The sequence below is a fragment of the Rhineura floridana genome, chromosome 6 (genome assembly GCF_030035675.1).
Source record: "Rhineura floridana isolate rRhiFlo1 chromosome 6, rRhiFlo1.hap2, whole genome shotgun sequence".
Classification (NCBI taxonomy): Eukaryota; Metazoa; Chordata; class Lepidosauria; order Squamata; family Rhineuridae; genus Rhineura; species Rhineura floridana.
In genome coordinates this window covers 62,537,165-62,557,242 of record NC_084485.1, presented here as the reverse complement: position 1 = coordinate 62,557,242, position 20,078 = coordinate 62,537,165, and the positions used below count along the sequence as shown (strand labels likewise).

The 20,078-nt window shown below is 41.4% G+C and overlaps 1 protein-coding gene across 7 annotated transcripts in view; it reads right to left on the bottom strand.

Annotated features, from left to right (window-relative positions):
• PLXNA2 (plexin A2) overlaps positions 1 to 20,078 on the bottom strand; it is a 627,239-nt gene that overhangs the window by 111,498 nt on the left and 495,663 nt on the right. For 5 of the 7 annotated variants that reach the window (XM_061632052.1, XM_061632055.1, XM_061632053.1 and 2 more), the window contains 2 exons: positions 12,053 to 12,170; positions 2,564 to 2,700 (listed from right to left, as the gene is read on the bottom strand). In XM_061632052.1, the coding sequence (XP_061488036.1) occupies positions 2,564 to 2,700; positions 12,053 to 12,170 (255 nt within the window). Of the gene's footprint in view, positions 1 to 2,563; positions 2,701 to 10,171; positions 10,253 to 12,052; positions 12,171 to 19,966; positions 20,047 to 20,078 lie in introns of those variants that run through there. The other 2 variants (XM_061632057.1, XM_061632058.1) reach the window with 2 other exon arrangements.

Below are 20,078 nucleotides of genomic sequence, written 5' to 3'. Positions count from 1 at the left end.
TAGATGCAATTAGACTAAAGCCCCACTCATAACGGCGCCTGTTCCACTTTTACAGCAGTTTTCGGGTGTCGCACACCATTCTATTCAATGAGTTCCGCTTTTCAGCGGTTTTCACTTTTCAGCGGGGGTCCAGAACATAACCCGCCGTATGAGTGGGACCCTACTGTACCAGAGATTGAACCTGGGACCTTTAATATGAAAAAATATGTGCTGTTCTACTGAGCTTCAGCAGGGCTGCTATATCATGTACCTTCAGACTATGCCCTGGGAACTTTTACAGTAATAATTTGAATATGTTCCCCATACTAGGGCTTTTTAATTGGTGATGGTGGGGTGTCATTAAGCATAAGAGCATCTATGACTAGCTCAATATTCCATAACACTTTATGACAACTAGAAAGAACATTTTTCATACTGTGAAATATTTGGAATAGGTGATATAAAACTATGCTTGTATTTGAACAACAATGTTCCACATAAATACAATATTTTGTACATAACTAAGTATGTAAAGCAGAAAAGCATATGTCCACAATTATTTACCAGTCATCACTGTAGCTTACATGAATGGTGTATAAATCAGTGTTTATAAATCAGTGTACTGTATATTGTAATAATGACAAATAATGCAGCATGCTTTTTGCCCATAAAAAGTTTAAAAATCAGCTGAAAAGTATATCTATTTAGGGGTGGGAGCAAAAATTCATCACAGAAATTAAAATAGAGATATGTGTCAGCCCAAATTTCAAGACCAAAAAGAAAAAAAGAAAAGAAAAACAGCTAAGCTTAGTTCTTGTCACTTAGGCAAGGTGATTGAGCGGGTGGTGGCAAAACAGTTGCAAGCGCACTTGGAGGAAGGGGATTATCTGGATCCATTTCAATCGGGCTTCAGGCCTGGACATGGGACTGAAACAGCCTTGGTTGCCTTGGTAGATGATATGAAGAGGGCGTGGGATAGGGGCGAATGCACCTTCCTTGTCCTCCTTGATCTCTCAGCGGCTTTTGATACTGTTGACCACGTTATCCTCTTGGACCGCCTGGAGAGGTTAGGTATGGGGGGCACTGTATTGCAGTGGTTCCATTCCTTCCTCTCTGGTAGGTACCAAAAAGTGGAATTGGAGGATGAGGTTTCAGATCCTTGGCCTCTCACTTGTGGGGTGCCACAGGGTTCCATCCTCTCCCCGATGCTGTTTAACATCTATATAAAGCCTCTGGGGGCAATCATCAGGAGATTTGGGCTGCAATGTCATCAGTATGCGGATGACACGCAGCTCTATCTCTCATTTAAATCTGCACCGAGGTTGGCTGTAGAAACCCTGTCCAAGTGCCTGGAGTCGGTGAGTGGCTGGATGGGAAGGAATAAACTGAAGCTGAACCCTGACAAAACCGAGGTACTGTTTGTGGGAGACAAGGGAAGGCTGGGGGATGTGGACCTGGTGCTCAACGGGGTACAATTGCCCCTGAAAGACCAGGTCCGCAGCCTGGGGGTCATTCTTGACTCCCAGCTGACCATGGAAGCTCAAGTCTCGGCTGTGAGCCGGGCAGCGCTGTATCAACTCCATCTGATACGGAGGCTGCGCCCCTACCTTCCCAACCATCTGCTCCCACCGGTAGTACATGCCCTGGTTACCTCTCGCCTAGATTACTGTAATGAGCTCTACGTGGGGTTACCCTTGAAAACGGTCCAGAAGCTGCAACTGGTACAGAATGCGGCAGCTCGTCTGATTAAAGGCAGCCACCGGCAAGATCACATCACTCCAGTGCTGAAGGAGTTGCACTGGCTACCGGTTGTTTACCAGGCCCAATTCAAGGTGTTGGTTTTGACCTTTAAAACCCTATATGGTTTTAGCCCAGTCTATCTGAAGGAGCGCCTCCAGCATCGTCAGGGATGCCGCTCAATAAGATCAGCCTCAGAAGACCTTCTCTCGATCCCACCGGTTAAAACAGCTAGACTGGTGAGGACTAGAGAGAGGGCTTTTTCAATAGTGGCCCCCACCCTGTGGAACTCTCTCCCAAATGATCTCCGCCATGCCCCTTCTATGATGAGCTTCCGCCGGGCCTTGAAGACCTGGCTCTTCAGGCAGGCTTTTGGGGTGGGTTAGGTTTTTACTGTTATGGTTTTAAATGTTAACGTTTTAATGTATTGTTTTTATCTTGTACGTCGTCCAGAGTGGCTGGACATCCAGCCAGATGGGCGACTAATAAATTTATTATTATTATTATTATTATTATTATAGACCTTATCCCCACCATTCAGGTCATTACTGGGAGGCAGGCATACCTGCTGCTACAGATACAATACAGATAAGAGGGCAGAAAGAGATGCCTGTAGTTCTTTCAGGGGAGACGGCAGGATTTTAATATATGAAAATAAAGCAATAGATAAAATTAATAAACATTAAACTGGTTCATTGCTATGCAACGCTCATCACTGTTAGTGAGAGGATGGCCTAAGGTGATTAATGAGAGGTTGGGCATTTTATACCTGGAGTAGCTTAAATGATGCCTGTGGAAGTACAGATTATTACAACACACGGATTATCAACTTGCCAGCTCTCCTTACCCATAAAACTCGCAGGTCTGATTTCCCAGCAACACCGATACACTGCTGCCAGCCCCCAGAAAATGGCCAGTGATGGTCACCATAGTCCCTCCTGACTCTGGTCCACGGCTAGGACTTAAGGAGCTCACTGCAGGATTCTTGGGAAGAAAGAAAAGAAGAACAAGGTAAGCTGCTATGGTCTGATGCTGTTCCATATGATAATATAGCTCCAAGATACATTTCTATAGGTGGAGGTAGGTAAGGAAAGACCTTTAGGTGAAGGCCCAAATATAACCAGTGGTAAGATTTGCATCCACTAGTCATTCCTCCCCCCCCCTTTATTTTTTTGTAAACAGTTTCACCAATGCTGTGCTTGGATGTGGGAAACTGAGGCTCAAAACATCACTAAACTATGACAGTCATTGGGTTCTTGAGCCAGTCACTGTCTCTCAGCCTAAGCTACCTCACAGGACTGCTGTGAGGCAAAAACACTGCTCTCAACTCCTTAGACAAAGGCAATGTAGGAAATAATAGCAACAAATTACAACCATCAGAATCACTGATCGTGTATGCCATTATTGTCATAAGCTAAAGAGGTTTCCTTTTTACATGATAAGGTACTTCTGTTGCCATGATTTTGTGGCCCCATGCAAGGTGAGTGAAATGACAGAATCCTATTACTTATCAATAAAATGTATTTACCATTTGATCATGGCTTTGCAGAATATTCTACCTATTGTCATTACATGACTATGAACCTATATGTGCAAAATATACATAAATAGAAAAAGTTTTATGAACTGTTTAGGATTTGAAATGAAGTTAGTCTAGAGGTGGCATTTCTCTCCAAGCAGTGCTAGAAGAATTAAAGTTATCTGGTGTGCTCATAATTAGTGATGGCTCCTTATTCTTACTAAAAGAATCTGAAGAAAACAGGTACTTTCATATTTGTTTTTAGTCCATGCATGTAACTGAATCATTTACCCAATTCTTCCCCACAATGACTCTTATCTGCTATTTGGCAACATCCCAGCTAAATTCCCTGGACAGCACCATTTTGGTGCTATAGCAGTAGAGCGAACACCAGACCCTTCATACAGTAAGAGTTTGGATGATGCCTTCTGGGAAATGCCATACTCTGAATTTCCCAGAAGGCATAATCCAAACTGCCATATATAATAAATCTAGTGGCCAAACTAATCCATGCCCTGGCTCTGAAAAGTGACTTGTGCTGAATGTTTTAGATATGCTTTTTCCAGCTTCAGGGGCTTGGAAGTCATTCAAAGTGGCAATATATGGAACAATCAGAGGCATAGGTTTTCTCCAGATATGAGACTGTACATCTGGGCCTGACTTTTACGCTACATAATGATGCTCTAATGACAGCATTGTAATCTAGGTAGGTGACTGAAGTCAGCATAAATAGCTGCTTATCCCAGTTCCTGCCTGGTCTGGTGAATGGCTCTTCTCTGTCATGATTTCTCTCCTCTATACAGTGTGGATAATGATGCTGACTTCTAGAGCAAAATGCTTTGAAATCTATGAATGAAAAGCACAGCAGTGTTAATATTAAATAGTACTTAACACAAGGTGGTTACAGCCCTGAACTTCGAAGAAATGTAAAGGGCACAATTCTAAGCAATTTCAGGCAACAATGGATAGGGTGGCTTTTGCAGAAACTGGCAGATTTTAGGTCTCACATGGTCCCCAAGGCATCTTACTTTGTTATGAATGGGCTTTAGTCCTAGGGTATTTTGTTTTGGATTTTAAGATTCCACCCTTCATGAAATGTCAAGCCAGCATAAGGAAAAGGCTCAAAATTGTGAGGAAAAGTAATAAGAAGATCAACTTCTTTCTGTTTTTTTGCATGTTATAATTTCAAGGACAGAACAAAATTTTTGAGGGTGTCTCTGTGATGCCCCTGTAAATGCAATTACTGTAAATATTGTAAGTGCAGGTTTATTAGAGTATATGTGGTAAGTAGACTGAGTGAGAGGGGGGAGTATATGGGTTGGAATGTTGAAGAATGTTGTGTGATGATTGGCTGAGCGTCTGGGTGTCTGAAAATATAAATGAGAGGATGACAGTTGTTCTGGGTTGGAGTTCTGAGAGGGGCTTTTGGAGAGGGTTGTTGGGTGGATTGGATTTAGAAGGGTAGTGAGGCAGGTTATTTATGACTAAGAAATATAAAGAGTAACACATCTTATGAAACCACACACATGTTGACTAAACCTTTAAGTAATCTTGTTATTCCCTGTGTAAATAAATAAATAGTTCTTGGTTTACCAAAACGCCTGATCCTTGGCTGGGTTTCACAGACCAGAAGGGTGGGCAAGGCATATGCCAAGGTTGGGAAACAGTATCAATGGTGGCAGCGGTGAAGAGATAGTGTAACATCATCAGGTATCCAAAACAACCCAGGGCTGTAATCTTTATAGGCACAAAGATACAGGGGGGTTGTGGCCTTTAAGTGCACCCAGACACAACATAGCAATAAACCAGGAGGAGATTAAGGCACAGTCTCAAGGCAATATTGTTTACAGGGAGTGTCAGGTGCTGCTGCCTAGCAGTGGGATCTTGAGAGATCTGTGCTAGGGCCGGTGAGAGAACTGTTAATAGACCAGGACCCTGCGGTGGGACCGTGACAGGATGGAAGATTCAGGAGGGGTCCTGTCAGTCTCTACAGAATATACCAAGCTAGATTAGTGCAATATACCAAGATAGATTACTGCAATGCACTCTACGTGGGGCTGCCTTTCAAGATGGTTCGGAAGCTGCAGCTTGTGCAAAATGCAGTGGCCAGATTGGTAACAGGGACCAGACGATTCAAACATATAAAACCAATTCTGGCCCGCTTGCATTGGCTGCCTGTATGTTTCCGAGCTCAATTCAAGGTGCTGGTTTTAACCGATAAAGCTTTACACGGCTTAGGACCACAATACCTGATGGACCGCCTCTCCTGACACAAACCCACCCATACAGTACACTCAACATCTAAGGCCCTCCTCCGAGTGCCTACTCTGAGGGAAGCTCGTAGGATGGCAACAAGGGAGAGGGCCTTCTCAGTGGTGGTCCCCAAATTATGGAATGATGTTGACAAGGTGCACCTGGCACCAACACTTTTATCTTTTGGGCGCCAGGTCAAGACTTTCCTCTTCTCCCAGGCATTTTAGCATGTGTTTTTAAATTGTTTTTAATTGTTTTTAAATTGTTTTTTGTGTTGTAAAATTTGTATATTTGTTTTTATTGTTTTAACTGCTGTAAACTGCCCAGAGAGCTTCAGCTATGGGGCGGTACATAAATGTAATAAATAAATAAATAAATACTCTGAACTAAATGTAAGATACCTAATATGCTGCAGCTGTCCATTCATGAACTATTCAAGTTAGTTATGACTCTCCCCATGTCTCCTCATGCTAAAGAAAGTTCTCTTTCTTTGGCCAACAGTTCCCCATGTTTTGGCTAGCAGATAGCATTTTCTTTGTCTGATTCCCTAGTATTTTGGATCTATTTATTGATTATTATGCTGGAATAACAACCTCTGTCTACCCAAATAAGGAATTCCAGGGTGTTCCAGCCAAAACCCCTTGCTGGCTCTATTAAATCACTGTTTTCCTCTATGATTTGTGAACACTCACCAAGAGTCACAACCCTACTGCTGTTTACATGATTGTTTATCCAGGGATGAAAGGGAGAAGACTACAGAATTTTTCTTGCCAGGGTTTATTGACTCTCATCTCCCTTCAAGCGATGACTCACCTCCTGAATGAGTAAACAAATCAGACACTAAAGATTATCGTCCCAAGAAAATGGACTGTCTAAGGGTCAAACTTAATGTGAAGATGGCAGCCGCATTTGTTTGTTCATGTGCCTGTCCTCTTCACATATACCTGTATGAAGTGGGGAAGTTTGTCACATCAAAAAAAGGGGAACTGATGAGGACAGCTAAACTTTCCTCTGGTCCATCATCTGAGCTCCTTTCTTTTCCAGCCCAGAGGAAGGCTGGGAGAAAAGAACTACATGGAAGTAAGGCAAGGGAAGGAGGAGGAACTTGTGGTAATTCAGCTCCCCTTACCTATACTTCTGTTTTAACATTAAAATTAGAAACACACCCTCTGCTTTATTTATGAACAGGGAAGTTTCATGTGAACAAGCACATGTGGCTACTGCCATGATGTCTAGTTTGACCCTAAAACACACCAGCAGAATCCGTTTGGTGCCAAGTATTGGAAGAGAGTGCTGAAACTGGGTCCCAGGATCTTGTCAGAATCAGAGGAACTTTTCTTTCTGCCATCTCTCCATCTCATAATATTTAAGCAGCACTGACTTGCCTTTATGAAGCCTGTGCCAACAATGAAGTTAAAAGTGTCCAGGCAATAGGAGGAAGTTATGTGCGAGTAGCTTTTTCTATTCATAAACAAGCTGCAGCAATGCAAAGAATGATAATGTTCAACATATATTTAATGAGTTGCTGCAAGGTGTGTTACTTGGAGGATCATCTTCACAACTGCCCTCATCCAGACATTTGTTATTAGTTAAAATAGCCCTAGACTGTTGCCTTCTGTACAGTAAAAGAATTATTCTTTAATAATGAGCAGTTTTACGAGGACCAATATGATGTTCTGTGCATGTGGCACTAGTGATGTGACTTCTTGTGATGCTGAAGAGTTTGAATACGAAGGCAGTTCTGACCTGGGCGAGGGAGTCTTATGTTCAGCTTGTCAGATAAAACTCTGCAATCTGCCACAGAGTATCATTCCTTCTATTTGATAACCTAGTGACCTTACCTAAGGTACTGTGAGTGATCTCAGCTCCCTTTCTAAAAAATGGGAGATGAAGCCTGCTTCTACTGCAGGCACTGTTTTCTATGCTACTAAATTAACAGTGTCAACCCTTTGCCTTTCCTTTGTTACATTCTTTATGCTTATTTAGCAAAGCCATCCCACACACATCTTCCAACTTATATTGCCTGCTTCTCCTAGAGTAGGGCTGGGGAACCTTAGGCCTGGGGGCAAATGTGGCCCTTCAGGCCTGGAGGCAAATGTGGCACTCCAGACCTTTCTGCTCTGCAGACCACACCCCTCACTGGCCCTACTTCTCATTCCCAAGTGTTTTTACCTGGCTGGAATGTGTCCTTGAGAGCCAGTGTGGTATAGTGGTTAGAGTGTTGGCTATCACCTGGGAGAACAGGATTTGAATCCCCACACAGCCATGAAGCTCACTGGGTGACCTTGGGCCAGTCACTGTCTTTCAGCCTGACAAAGGGTTGCTGTGAGGATAAAATAGTAAGGAGAGAACTACGCATGCCACCACAAGCTCATTGGAGGAAAGGTGGGACATAAATGTAATGAATAAACAAACTCACTCTGATAATGCCTCTTGTTTATCTGGATGGAGGATACATGGAGGTGTGTGAGTATGTGTAGAAACTAGGCTTCTGTACAAAGATAAATATGTGCATAAGTTGCCCCATCCACAATTGACATGTAATCCTAGAAAGGTTACCCAGAAGGGTAAGTGGCCCTTGGGCTGAAAAATGTCCCCCCCCTTGTCCTAGAGCCACCTTCCCCAATCTTGTGTCTCAGGTGGTCTTTGCTTGTTTATTAAATTTCTATCCTGCCCTCCCTCCCAAAGCAGCCCAGGGCAGCAAACATCAAAAAGTTAAAACATGATTGATTTTTTTAAATTATTTAAAAACAATTTGAAAACCACTTCAAAACATTTCAAAACACTTAGATCATCTCAAAACATTTAAAACAATTGTTGGACTCATATCTTCCTTGAATCCTATTGGTCGTGCTGGCTGGTTCCTTGATTAAAGAAAGGTGGGGTATAAATGTAATAAAATAAATAAATAAAATCCATAGCAAATGTTTGCATGGTCTAGAATCTATGTTAAACTATAAATAGAATAAACCCACAGCAAGTGGGTCCCATGGTTTAGCATCTATGTTAAACTAACTTTAGCAACATGGGAAAATGTTCTTACAACGTAGCTGAAGAAGTCATAGGATTAGATCAACTCTCTTGCTTAAAACATGAAGTTGCTCTGGGCCCATTTTCATGATGTCTGCAAGTACTTACTCTATAGAAAATAGAAAAGCTACATACAAGCCCTATTATGATTACTCTGGAGAAAAGGGAATAAAGATCACTGTAAGTTCAGAAACAAGCAAAGGTTTTCAAATGTTCAAAGATATGCCTGAAATTATCTTCAAAAGCAGGCCCCAAGCTCTTTAAACAGTTTGATCCTAAGATGCTGAGACAACTTTTAAAGTTATGTTTTGGCTCATCTGTGTATGCTATAGCAACCATGACTGCATATTATTAACACAGCACTATGCCCACAAACCTGTAGGACTTCATTAGGTTTATGGAAGTCTTTATGCTTCCTCAAAGGTCTCTCCCCTACCTCCTATTCCACATGACACACAGCTTGATGCAGCCCTGAGCTTTAAAAGCAGCCAGTCTTCATATATGTCACCAAAGCAATCACACTATTGCCTTGGTGTTTTCGAAATAAGGCAGAATAAAAATATAATAATAAATATAATTAAAAATTAACAAATGGTTTCTGGTACCTCCACAGTCGGGATTCCCTCTCTTCTGCAAGCTGTTTGTGTGCCATCACTAAAACAGTATTTTGCCCCCACTAAATTAAGTTTCCATTCTAGTATGTCACTTCCTGATAGGAAGGCAGGTGCAAACTGAATCATCTATCAGTTACTTTACAAATTGTGGACAATTGCTAAGCACTAGCATGTAATCAACACAAAATCAATGAGGCTCGATAAAATGCCTCGTTTAGGCAAAAATGAAAATACAGAAAAGCCGCAGGTGTGACTTGTAAGCACAAGAATAAAAAGGTTCATAATTAAATAACAGAAGGGTGCAATGTTCATTTCAGGAATGGAAGAATCCAACAAGGAACTCTGGATTAAGCAAATAAATGGAACCTCTATTGAATTAGCATCCATTTGCTACCTAAATGGAGAAATGTCATTATACATCAATGAAAGATTGGGGGGTGGGAGATAGAAGAGGCAGAAATATTTATTTTTCAGAGGTAAACAATGAAAGAATGACTTATCTTTTGTAGCCAGACAAAACTATCCTATAGTGGTCTGAATACATACAGTAGGGCCCCACTCATACGGCAGGTTAGGTTTCAGACCCCCGCCGAAAGGTGAAAACCGCCGAAAAGCGGATCAGCTGTAGCACGGGGGTCTGGAACCTAACCCACTGATCATGCGGGAGTAGGAGAAGATCAGCTGTAGCGCGGGGGTCTGGAACCTAACTCGCTGATCACGCCGGAGGAGGAGAAGATCAGCCATAGCGTGCTACAGCTGATCTTCCCCTCCTCCAGCAGGATCAGCTATAGTGCGGGGAGCTCCAGCCCCCGCTCCAGCTGATCGCCCCGTTGGTGCTGTATTATGGAACACTGAAAAGCAGGGCACCGAGAAGTGGGGCCCTACTGTACATATTGTAATGGAAAGAAGCAACACCACAGATTAATTCTATTAATTAAGTTCAAGAGTAATAAGGGTTCTCTTTATTCTTTCCATTGTGAAAGGAGGAATGTGGAAAAAGAAACAATTGTTTTCTTGCTAGGATGGCACAGAGGGAGGCCTCAAAAGTATTGCAAACTCTCAGTTAAAGCCACACTTTGGCACATTAGATACCTGCAAGCATTAAGCGTCAGCCTTATTCCTAGATGGGGATAAAGCATGATTTTACAATTCAAAAATATAAGCACTCAAACCAAATCTCCTGTTTGAGGTATACAATTTAGCACCAATCTTTTTTTCTATATACCAGATGTATTTTTGTTGCTTTTCCCACACACAATTGTGAATCTCCTCATCCTTAGGATAATCAAATCAAATAAAGGGGCACCAGAGGTCTTACGATTTTGTAAGTTTGGTATTAGCTCCCCCCTTTAGGATGCACACCTTAATGTGGTGAGGGGGTTTGAGAGTGTTGAAGAAGCTGAGAGCAATGCCGTCAGGAGTCTAGACCATGAGGCTAGCAGGGGCACCCATGGCGGAATGGTCAAAGCTGAGACACCAGACTAAGATGCATCCAAACTCAGAGGAAGGTAATGGTAAACCACCTCTGAATACCTCTTACCATGAAAACCCTATGAACAGAGTATCCAAAATGTAACATGAGATAGTGCTGGAAGATGAGACCCCCAGGTCAGAAGGCACTCACCGAGCTACTGGGGAACAACAACGGACAAGTATGAATAGCGCTGTGACTAGTGACGCCACTGGGTCAAAGCCGAAAGGAAGCCCAGAGGCTGATGCGCACAGATACGAAAGGAGAGTCCGGAGTTGTACGACGCACACAATAGGAACATGGAATGTGATAAGCATGAACCAGGGAAAGTTAGAAATTGTCAAACAAGAAATGGAGCGTATCAACATTACAATACTTGGCATGAATGAATTAAAATGGACTGGAGTGGGACATTTTCAATCAGGCAAACTACAAAATATTTTATGCAGGAAATGAGAAATCAAGAAGAAACAGGATTGCTTTAATAGTGAGAAGCGATGTAGGAAAAGCAATTAAGAGCTGCAACGCAGGGTCTGAGTGAGTTATATCAATGAGATTAAACAGGAAACCTCTGTTCATAGGGTTTTCGTGGTAAGAGGTATTCAGAGGTGGTTTACCATTGCCTTCCTCTGAGTTTGGATGCATCTTAGTCTGGTGTTTCAGCTTTGACCATTCCGCCTTGGGTGCCCCTGCTAGGAGTCTAGCCTCTTGGTCTAGACTCCTGACGGCATTGCTCTCAGCTTCTTCAACACTCTCAAACCCCCTCACCACATTAAGTGTGCATCCTAGAGGGGGGCATTCACTATATCTGCCCAATTTCCCTGCTTTTTAAAGTTTGATAGAAATATCTGTGGGCTATAGGTACATTCTTAAACCGCAAGGCTTTTTTTGCCTATTAGTGACTATAATACTCTATCAAAATTTAAAAGGTGTTGCAGGAGGTTAAGGATTAAGGGTGAATGCAAATGTTAAGACCCCCATATGATGGCCACTAAAAACACTTCCACACAGCTCTCTCACACAGCAGACATAACATATATAAAAAAACTTATCTGAGGGAAAAAGATATCAAATAAAGCCAAAAAATTTTGGCAGCCAATAGTAATGATATGGAGCCATGTTGAATTTATTGTGCCATCTTTGAAACCCTATTTATCAGACAGAGATTGAGGACATGTTGTGGAAGATGAACCCATGTTAATAAGATGGCTGAACTGCAAAAACAAATGAACAATCATATCCTGATAACTGCTGTGCTAAACATTACAGTTCATAATCTAAACATTTGCTGGAATACCATCAAAGCATGAATAATAAACCATTTTTATACCTCTGGAAAATTTTGTATCCCTAGTAAATATTAATTTCTTAGAGCTGGAAACACCTCTTTTGTGTATTTGGTATGACTTTGCCAAATCAAGTAACAAGAATGGTTGCACTGATACTTACCACAAATGTGTAATGCTGTGCAGACTTGGCCACAAATTCTGACTTGCACTCTCCAATGCAGAGAAGCGCAGGGCCGGAACTGATATCAGGCTCAGCCTGCCCCATCTCACACACAATTCTGAAAATGTAAAATCCAAAGTGAGTTCCATGAAAGGAACAGAAGTTGCTACCTATTTGCATTCCCAGCCCCATCATTTTCAAGCCTGATCCTCTCATCTTCTGAATGAGCTAATTATGGAGTCTTTTTTTTTGCCATGCAGTAATTTAAAGGGGAGAAAGTCAAAATTAGTTGTAATTATTGCAAGCTGTAAACTTGAGTGCTAAGCAAAGCACGAATGGCAAATATATTAGCCTACAGAAAAGAAAGTGTTAAGTCCTTGAAGTAAAGGATGAGTTCATTAATGGAACAGCTCTCATTGCAGGTCACAGTTTAATGAGCAACAGGCAAACACTCCAATGGTGTATGATAAACTTTGCAAGTTGACCACAAGAGAATGCTCTGATAGTGATGGGAGCATGAGTGGAACATAAAAGTACTGACACAATGTGATAATATTCACATATAAAACAGCTAATGTGTCACATCTTAAGAGAACTAAAATCTAATGCCTCAGAATTTGAACAAGCTAATGGTGGTGATATCATAGATGGGTAGCCTTCTTCTCCCACTCCCCTCCACATGTTCAATCAATGCATGGGGGGAAGTAGAACTGTGACTGCAGGCCCCACCCTTCACGCAATTGGCAGAATGTAAGAATGGGCCCTGCACACAACTGCGCATGTGATCAACAACTGTGGATCTGTCGGGGTTCTCAGCGCAAGTACAGGCCAAGCAGATATACAGTTGTGTACATGCATGTTTCACCCAATAAGCAGAGAATGGGGGCGGGGATGGCAGACATGCAAAGATGCGGTGTGGGACCAGCCACCATGACTGAACATGTGCATGTATTATGTTTGATATATTAAAAGTATGGTTTATTCAGATAATAATCACAACTTGAAATTACTTTTAAAATGTTTTGTTATGAGTTAAGCTACAAGCTGCTGAACCGTAAGGAACCAAGCAACTCTTTGGTTTTTACCAGTTTATGAGGAACAGCAGGTTCATAGCCAGACTGGGGGGCGAAGTTTTCTACCCCCTTTAACTTTTTAACATAAATAGTTTTTTACAGATTTTCCCCCTGCCCCCTACTTCCCCCCCAACTTTTAGGCTGGCTACCGGACTGAAGAACAGGCAAAAAACAATCAAAGCAGAATGAACATTTTAATTAATCAATCAATTAAATTAATTTCTATTCCACCCTTCCTCCCAAAGAAGTCCAAGGTGGCAAACTCACAAGCAATAAAACATTTAAAAGCAGAAAACAGAAAATCATTTTGTATTAGGAAAATTATTATGTCTCCCTCCAGTTCTACACCATGTCAAGCAGACATACAGCACTCATTTCTATAGAAAGACCTGAGAAAAAGAGGGAGTAGGGGAAACAAAACTCAATTAATACCACATGAAATTTAATCAGTCTCATTTTCATAGAATCATAGAATAGTTGCGTTAGAAGGGGCCTATAAGACCATCGTGTCCAACCCCCTGCTCAATGCAGGAATCCAAATGAAAGCACACGCAACAGGTGGCTGTCCAGCTGCCTCTTGACAGCCTCTAGTGTTACCACATCCTTAGGTTGGTTTTATTGTCGTACCACTCTTATGAAGTTTTTCCTGATGTTCAGTTGAAATCTGGCTTTCTGTAACTTGAGACCATTATTTCATGTCCTGCACTCTGGGACGATCAAGAAGAGATCCTGGTCCTCCTCTGTGTGGCAAACTTTCAAGTACTTTAAGAGTGCTATCATAGCTTCCCTCAGTCTTCTCAAGGTTAAACATGCCCATTCTTTTGGACTCTCCTCATAGAACTTTGTTTCCAGTCCCCTGATCATCCTCGTTCCCCTTCTCTGAACCCGTTCCAGTTTGTCTGCGTCCTTCTTAAAGTGTGGTATCCAGAACTGGACACAATACTCAAGATGAGGCCTAACCAGTGTTGGGTAGAGGGGAACCAATACTTCACATGATTTGGAAACTGTACCTCTGTTAATGCAGCCTAAAATAGCATTTGCCTTTTTTGCAGCCACATCGCATTGTTGGCTCATATTCAGTTTGTGATCAACAACAATTTCAAGATTCTTCTCACATGTAATATTGCTGAGCCAAGTATCCCACATCTTATAACTGTGAATTTGGTTTCTTTTTCCTAGGTGTAGAACTTTGCACTTATCCTGTTAAATTTCTTTCTGTTGTTTTCAGCCCAGTGCTCTGGCCTATCAACATCCCTTTGACTTTTGTTTCTGTCTTCCAAGGTATTAGATATCCCTCCCAATTTTGTATCATCTGCAGATTTGATAAGCATTCCCTGCACCTCCTCATCAAAGTCATTAATAAAAATGCTAAAGAGCACTGGGCCTAGGACTGAGCCCTGCAGTACCCCATTCATTATCTCCCCCCAGTTCGAGAAGGAAGCATAGGTAAGCACTCTTTGTACGATTCTGTAGCCAACTGTGGATCCACCTGATTGTTCCATCCAGCCCACATTTAGCTAGTTTGCTAATCAGAATATCATGGGGCACTTTGTCAAAAGCTTTGCTGAAGTTGAGACATACTATGTCCACAGCATTCCCATAGTCTACAAGGGAGGTTACCCGATCAAAAACTGAGATAAGAATAAAAAGAGATAAGATTTCTCTATCACTATCAGTTTCAGCTTTTATTTGCTGCTCTGCTCTGTCTCCCACTCCCAGTCGTATGAGGCCTTATAAAGAGGACAGAAAGATTCACCAAGTGAAAGATCATAAGCAAAGAAGGCACTGAATCCTTCTTCCTTCTTTGTGTTCATGGCAGTGCTTCCTAGAAGCAGAAATGTATTTTGCTCTTCCATGTGAAAGTTGTACTCTCAGTGTACAACTCAGGAATTGCTTGTCCTCAGTGTTCAGGAACTGTAATGATCTGATACCATCCACAGTCTGACTTCTATGTCTTCCTGTTACTTGGTTTTTGAAATCATTTTGGAGAAATGAACACCTTGTCTTAAACATTTCATTCCAAAAGACAATATTTCATAATCCAAAATATTGAATCCAAATATCCTGTTCCCCACAAGGTAAGCTTTTGGTCACTAGGGACTAAGATGGGGCATCCAGGCCAACCCCGTTGGATTCAGGCTTGGATTCACTGGTATGTTTTTCTCTATTATGTTTAATGTGGAATCTCAGTTTAGAGCATTTCATAGATCAGTTTATAGATTATACTGCACTCTGTATCTCTACACAAGCATAATTAGGCATGACTAAAGCTAAGATGTCACAGCAATTAGACATGCCCCTTGAGGACCTTTATGGTGACTTTCTATTTGCACAGGGAAGATTCCTCTGCACAGGACTGCATGAGCAGGACTGCACTCCTACAAAAACGTTGAAAATCTGGTGCTATGTGCTCACGCCTGCACATCTGCTGGCGCGACCCTGACAATGATGATGGTGATGGCAGTGGCTACACTTCAGCCTGATCCTTTTCTGTCACTGCCACTGGTTGAGTCTCAGATTACTCCTCCTTGGGAGAAGGTGTGAGTGGTGGCTTGAGTGACAGACAAGGCAGGGTTGAGAGATGGGACAAGGGCCAGATCATTGTCAGACAGTACTTTTTCAGTTGAAACTGGAACTAAGGGATGGAGCTGTCATTCTGAAACTGCTAAACCGCTAAAACCTTCTCCTGTTTCATGCCCCTCCCACTGCAATCCACTGAGCCCTTCCCCAGTATCCCATTCTTCCTCCTCCTCCTCCTGATCACTCCGCCAGGTGTCCTCCACGGGGCCAATGACATGAGGTGACAGAGGTCTGTGTAGAAGGCAGCCTGGTTGAGCTAGGTTATCGTATCTGTCTCTATTTTGCTTGCAGAAACTAAGCATTCCTGCTTGATTTCTTGCAACATCCATAATTACAGTACTGATGGCAACTCATCCATTCTATGAAAGCACAATGTCACCAACACCCTACACTGTCCTACCACTTTCTGCATCTTTAGTCAAATCTACTCCCACACAGAAACTTAAATCAACTGCAAAAAACACTTTAGACAGAATCTTTGAAGAGGCTTAACATTAAACACATAAATGCTACCAAATGTGAGATCCACTATCACTGCACATCACATCAACACAAGCTCCTCAAAGAAATGCTGCCCTTGGAGAATCATAGCAGTTGTCCTGTATGCCTATATCCTTTGTATGATCTTTTCTATCATCATCTTAATCATGGATTATGTGTGTGCTTCTTCCTCCCTCTGATCAAACCTGAGCTACTTCCCTCTTCAAGTTCACACTGTAAACTCAGTGGGAGGAGTGATTCATTTTGGTCATAGCATATTGCAGTGTACGAATTGTCTAAAATACTGTAGGTAGAGAAATTCTTATAAATTTCCCTTCCTCTCAAGCAGATTTGAATGGGAATTTGGTTGACTTCCATAAAGAATGATGACATTGTTCATTTTAAAAAAACCTGAGTGTATTATTAGCACAATATTCAGAGAATTAGTTATATTAAGGGTACTTGTATGATTGGTTAACCATCTACTTGGATTGTAGCCTATCCTAAATTCACCACACCATACCTTACAGAGTTTTGGAAAACAGATTGTTCACTCATCTAGTAAATGAGCTGATTCAGATGAAGTTAGGGATAATGTGTGATAAGACAGCAGGACGGCATCCACGCTTGGCATGCCTCACTCTTCTCCAGGTCTATACCTGCCCTTGTGTGAATGGCAGATTTTGCATGGTTGTTTACTGTATCTTTGTAGGTTAACAATCTTGGGGTTTGGGCCTATGCATGTTTGATTTTTAACGCATCTGCCCTATGGAAACATGACACCCATCCATGGACTGACAGTGGATCCATAGACAAGACAGGTACTCTTGGTGGGTTGGGAAAGTGCATGATACAGTATACTGCTCTTGATTTAAAAAAACACATATAGATTCTTGCAGCTTTTCAATCTGACCCTAACCAAATTTACTTTCAAGTAAACCCTACTGATTTCAAAACCACATAAGAAAGCATTTTTCTAATTTCTCCTATTTTCCTAACTGATGTTTTCCACAGAATGAAATTCCAGTCTTTTTAGCTGCCTCTAGTTACATCTACCTTTTCATTCTTCCATTCCAAAAAGTAGAATTGCTACCACTGAATAATAATGCATAGTTATGACATCCACAGGCAAATAAGAAATTAGAGATGAGATATTAATTGCTATGGTTCATCCAGTCTGAAATAGAACTCCTAATCCAGACCAAAAGTACAGGTATCTTGCAACAACATGATGCTTTTAGAAAAGCTAGAGGGGTCTGATTACTAGGTTAAGTGACCTTTTAACCAATATTAACCTAACTGCTGGCTTATAGATAGCATGCCTACAACATGGTAAATTGTTACTGTCTCAGAATTTATTCTGCCCACAGAACCCTTAAGAGCACCCTTTTATCTAGATTTATCTTGAAAAAGAAGCCAACACTTGCTGTTATCTGCCCAGGATAAATGTTTTTATGCTGTTAACAATCTTTGAAAGCTTGAGAGCTATAATTAGAGTTGTGATTATAGAATCAGGGTTTCACACCATCATCAAAAGAGGGTAATTTTAATAATCCCCCATTCCTTATCCTAAAAATAAAATAGAATATTACAGTTTATAACATATAATGGCTATGCAAACCCATTCCTATTACAGCTTATGATGGCATTAGTACATGGCCTCAAGCTATTACTGTAATAATAATATTACTTTGCTTTTCTATAGAATCTTTTATCCTGGGATCTAAAGGTACTTTTCAAGCACTAAACCACCCACGCCCCCACAGGCAAGAATAATAGATAAATATAGCTAGGTTGATTTTTGAGAGGAGGCAACTAAGGCATTTAGTAATTTAGTGATTTGCCCAAGGTGAGCTAGTGCTAGGAGTAAAATCTCCTGATGCAACCATTTGAATGCACTGCCCTTCCCAAACCAGGAATGACAGGTTTCTCCTTCTCTGTAACATTTGCTAGCGCTGTCAGATTCATTGCCTCCATCCACACCATTTTAATCTCCACATAGCACACATCACAGAAAAACCTAAAACAGTCTCCTCTCCCTGCCCCCCTTCACCTCTGCTGTAATCATTAGCATTTACCAGTGACATTTTCTTTAATATGGAATTGTTGCAGCATAAAATCTGCTCTCTTGAGCTGCAGCTTTGCAGGTGGGAAATCACATATTTAAATACTTCCCTATGATAAAAGAAAAAGAAAAAGCAGTATCTTGCTTTAAATAGAAATCTTGCATAGCAGAGTGAGGGCTAGGCTTTCCTCATGAAATGCTAGTTTTCTATTTGCAGCAGGATATGTGAAGAAACATTAAAACAGGACTCCTACCTGCAATCCAAAGTGGTATCTGCAGTCCAAAAGGGCCAGCCATTAAATCTTTACAGGGGTTTATTCCAAATGTGAGCACTGCCGACCTGAGTTGTAAGCAGCTGAGATGGCCTTAATCTATGGAAAACTGAATTGTCTGAAGAATCCTCCTAGACCTCACTGAACTTGATTACTCAAAGGAGAAGTCAAGCTGAGAATAGCACTCTGTGCTATGTCTTTACCAAAAAAGAGCTTTGTCTTGTTTAGTAGTTCTGCACCATTATTAATTTTCAAAGAGGTAGCTGTGTTAGTCTGTTGCATTAAAGACTAACAAATTATAGCATAAGCTTTCAGGGACTACAGTCCACCTCATTAGCAGCATACAGTGTTGTCCTGAGTTACAGGAATATATACACATGTTTAGGGACAGGAGAGGATTGTAAAACGGTGAGATCACAAGGAAATGAAATGGAGAGTACAGATGGTGATAATTATGTTATTAACAGTGGCAACTGACATTAAATTGCAATCCTGAACAATGGAACTTCAAAGCGAGACTAACAAGAAAATACTAAATCACAATTCATTAAGATATTCAGTCCTATCATTTATGGACTAAAAGGGTGGTTTGTTGTCTGTTTTAAATCACACTACATATGTTAACTGGTTTATCATTGCCAGGATGTATGTATTATCAACAATGGATTTTGTGTATGGCCACTGTTAATGTGATGTCATCATCTGTACTTTTTTGCATTTTCTTTCCTTCTTACATACACTCCCAACCATATGTGTATATATCTTTAACTCGGGATAATATGTCACATATCTGATGAAGTAGACTGTGTTCACAAAAGCTTATGACATAATAAATATGCCTGTTTTTTAGGTGCCACAAGTCTTTGTTGTTTTTCGCTGTCCTCGGCTGCCCCTCTGGAAACTCTTAAAACTGTTTGTCCAGGTGGGGGGAGTGAGGTGGGGATGGGTCCTTAATGTATTCTTTCATTCCTTGTCCTGCATGTATGAGCATTTACTGACATGCTTCTCCTTTCAGTATACTGACTCTCCCCCCCCCCGAAACTCCACAAAAACAAACAAATAAGCAGCTAACATGAGGACATGTGTCACTGGAATAGGGTTGTTTGCCCATCCTTTGTAACATGCCTATTTTCTAATTTTCAGCTGACATTTTTCTTAGTGAAATAAATGAATTGACTCCAGCAGAGGCCTATTCGGATTAAACTGCTGTCACTGCCTTACATACTTAACAAATGGCTGCCTGCATGAGGCAGCACGGCGGGATGCATTCAAATTGGAACAGGGAGGAGGCTGAGTGTAAACTGCAAGGTGCTCATCAGGAAAGTTGCTTAGCAAAGCAAGAGCCCAGGCTTGGAGGGAAACAAATGCTTAATAAAAGTTTTAAAGGGTCATTTAATCGTCAAGATAAAAATCCAGCCTCTTGGTTCTTAGTTGGTGGAAGCTGGCCTAGATCATTGGAGCGCTGTTGATTTATATTAGCTGAGAATCCGGCCTGACAGGTACAGGGCATTCGTTTGTGCAGCGCTGTGGAACAGGAAAAAAGGAAATGACAGGAA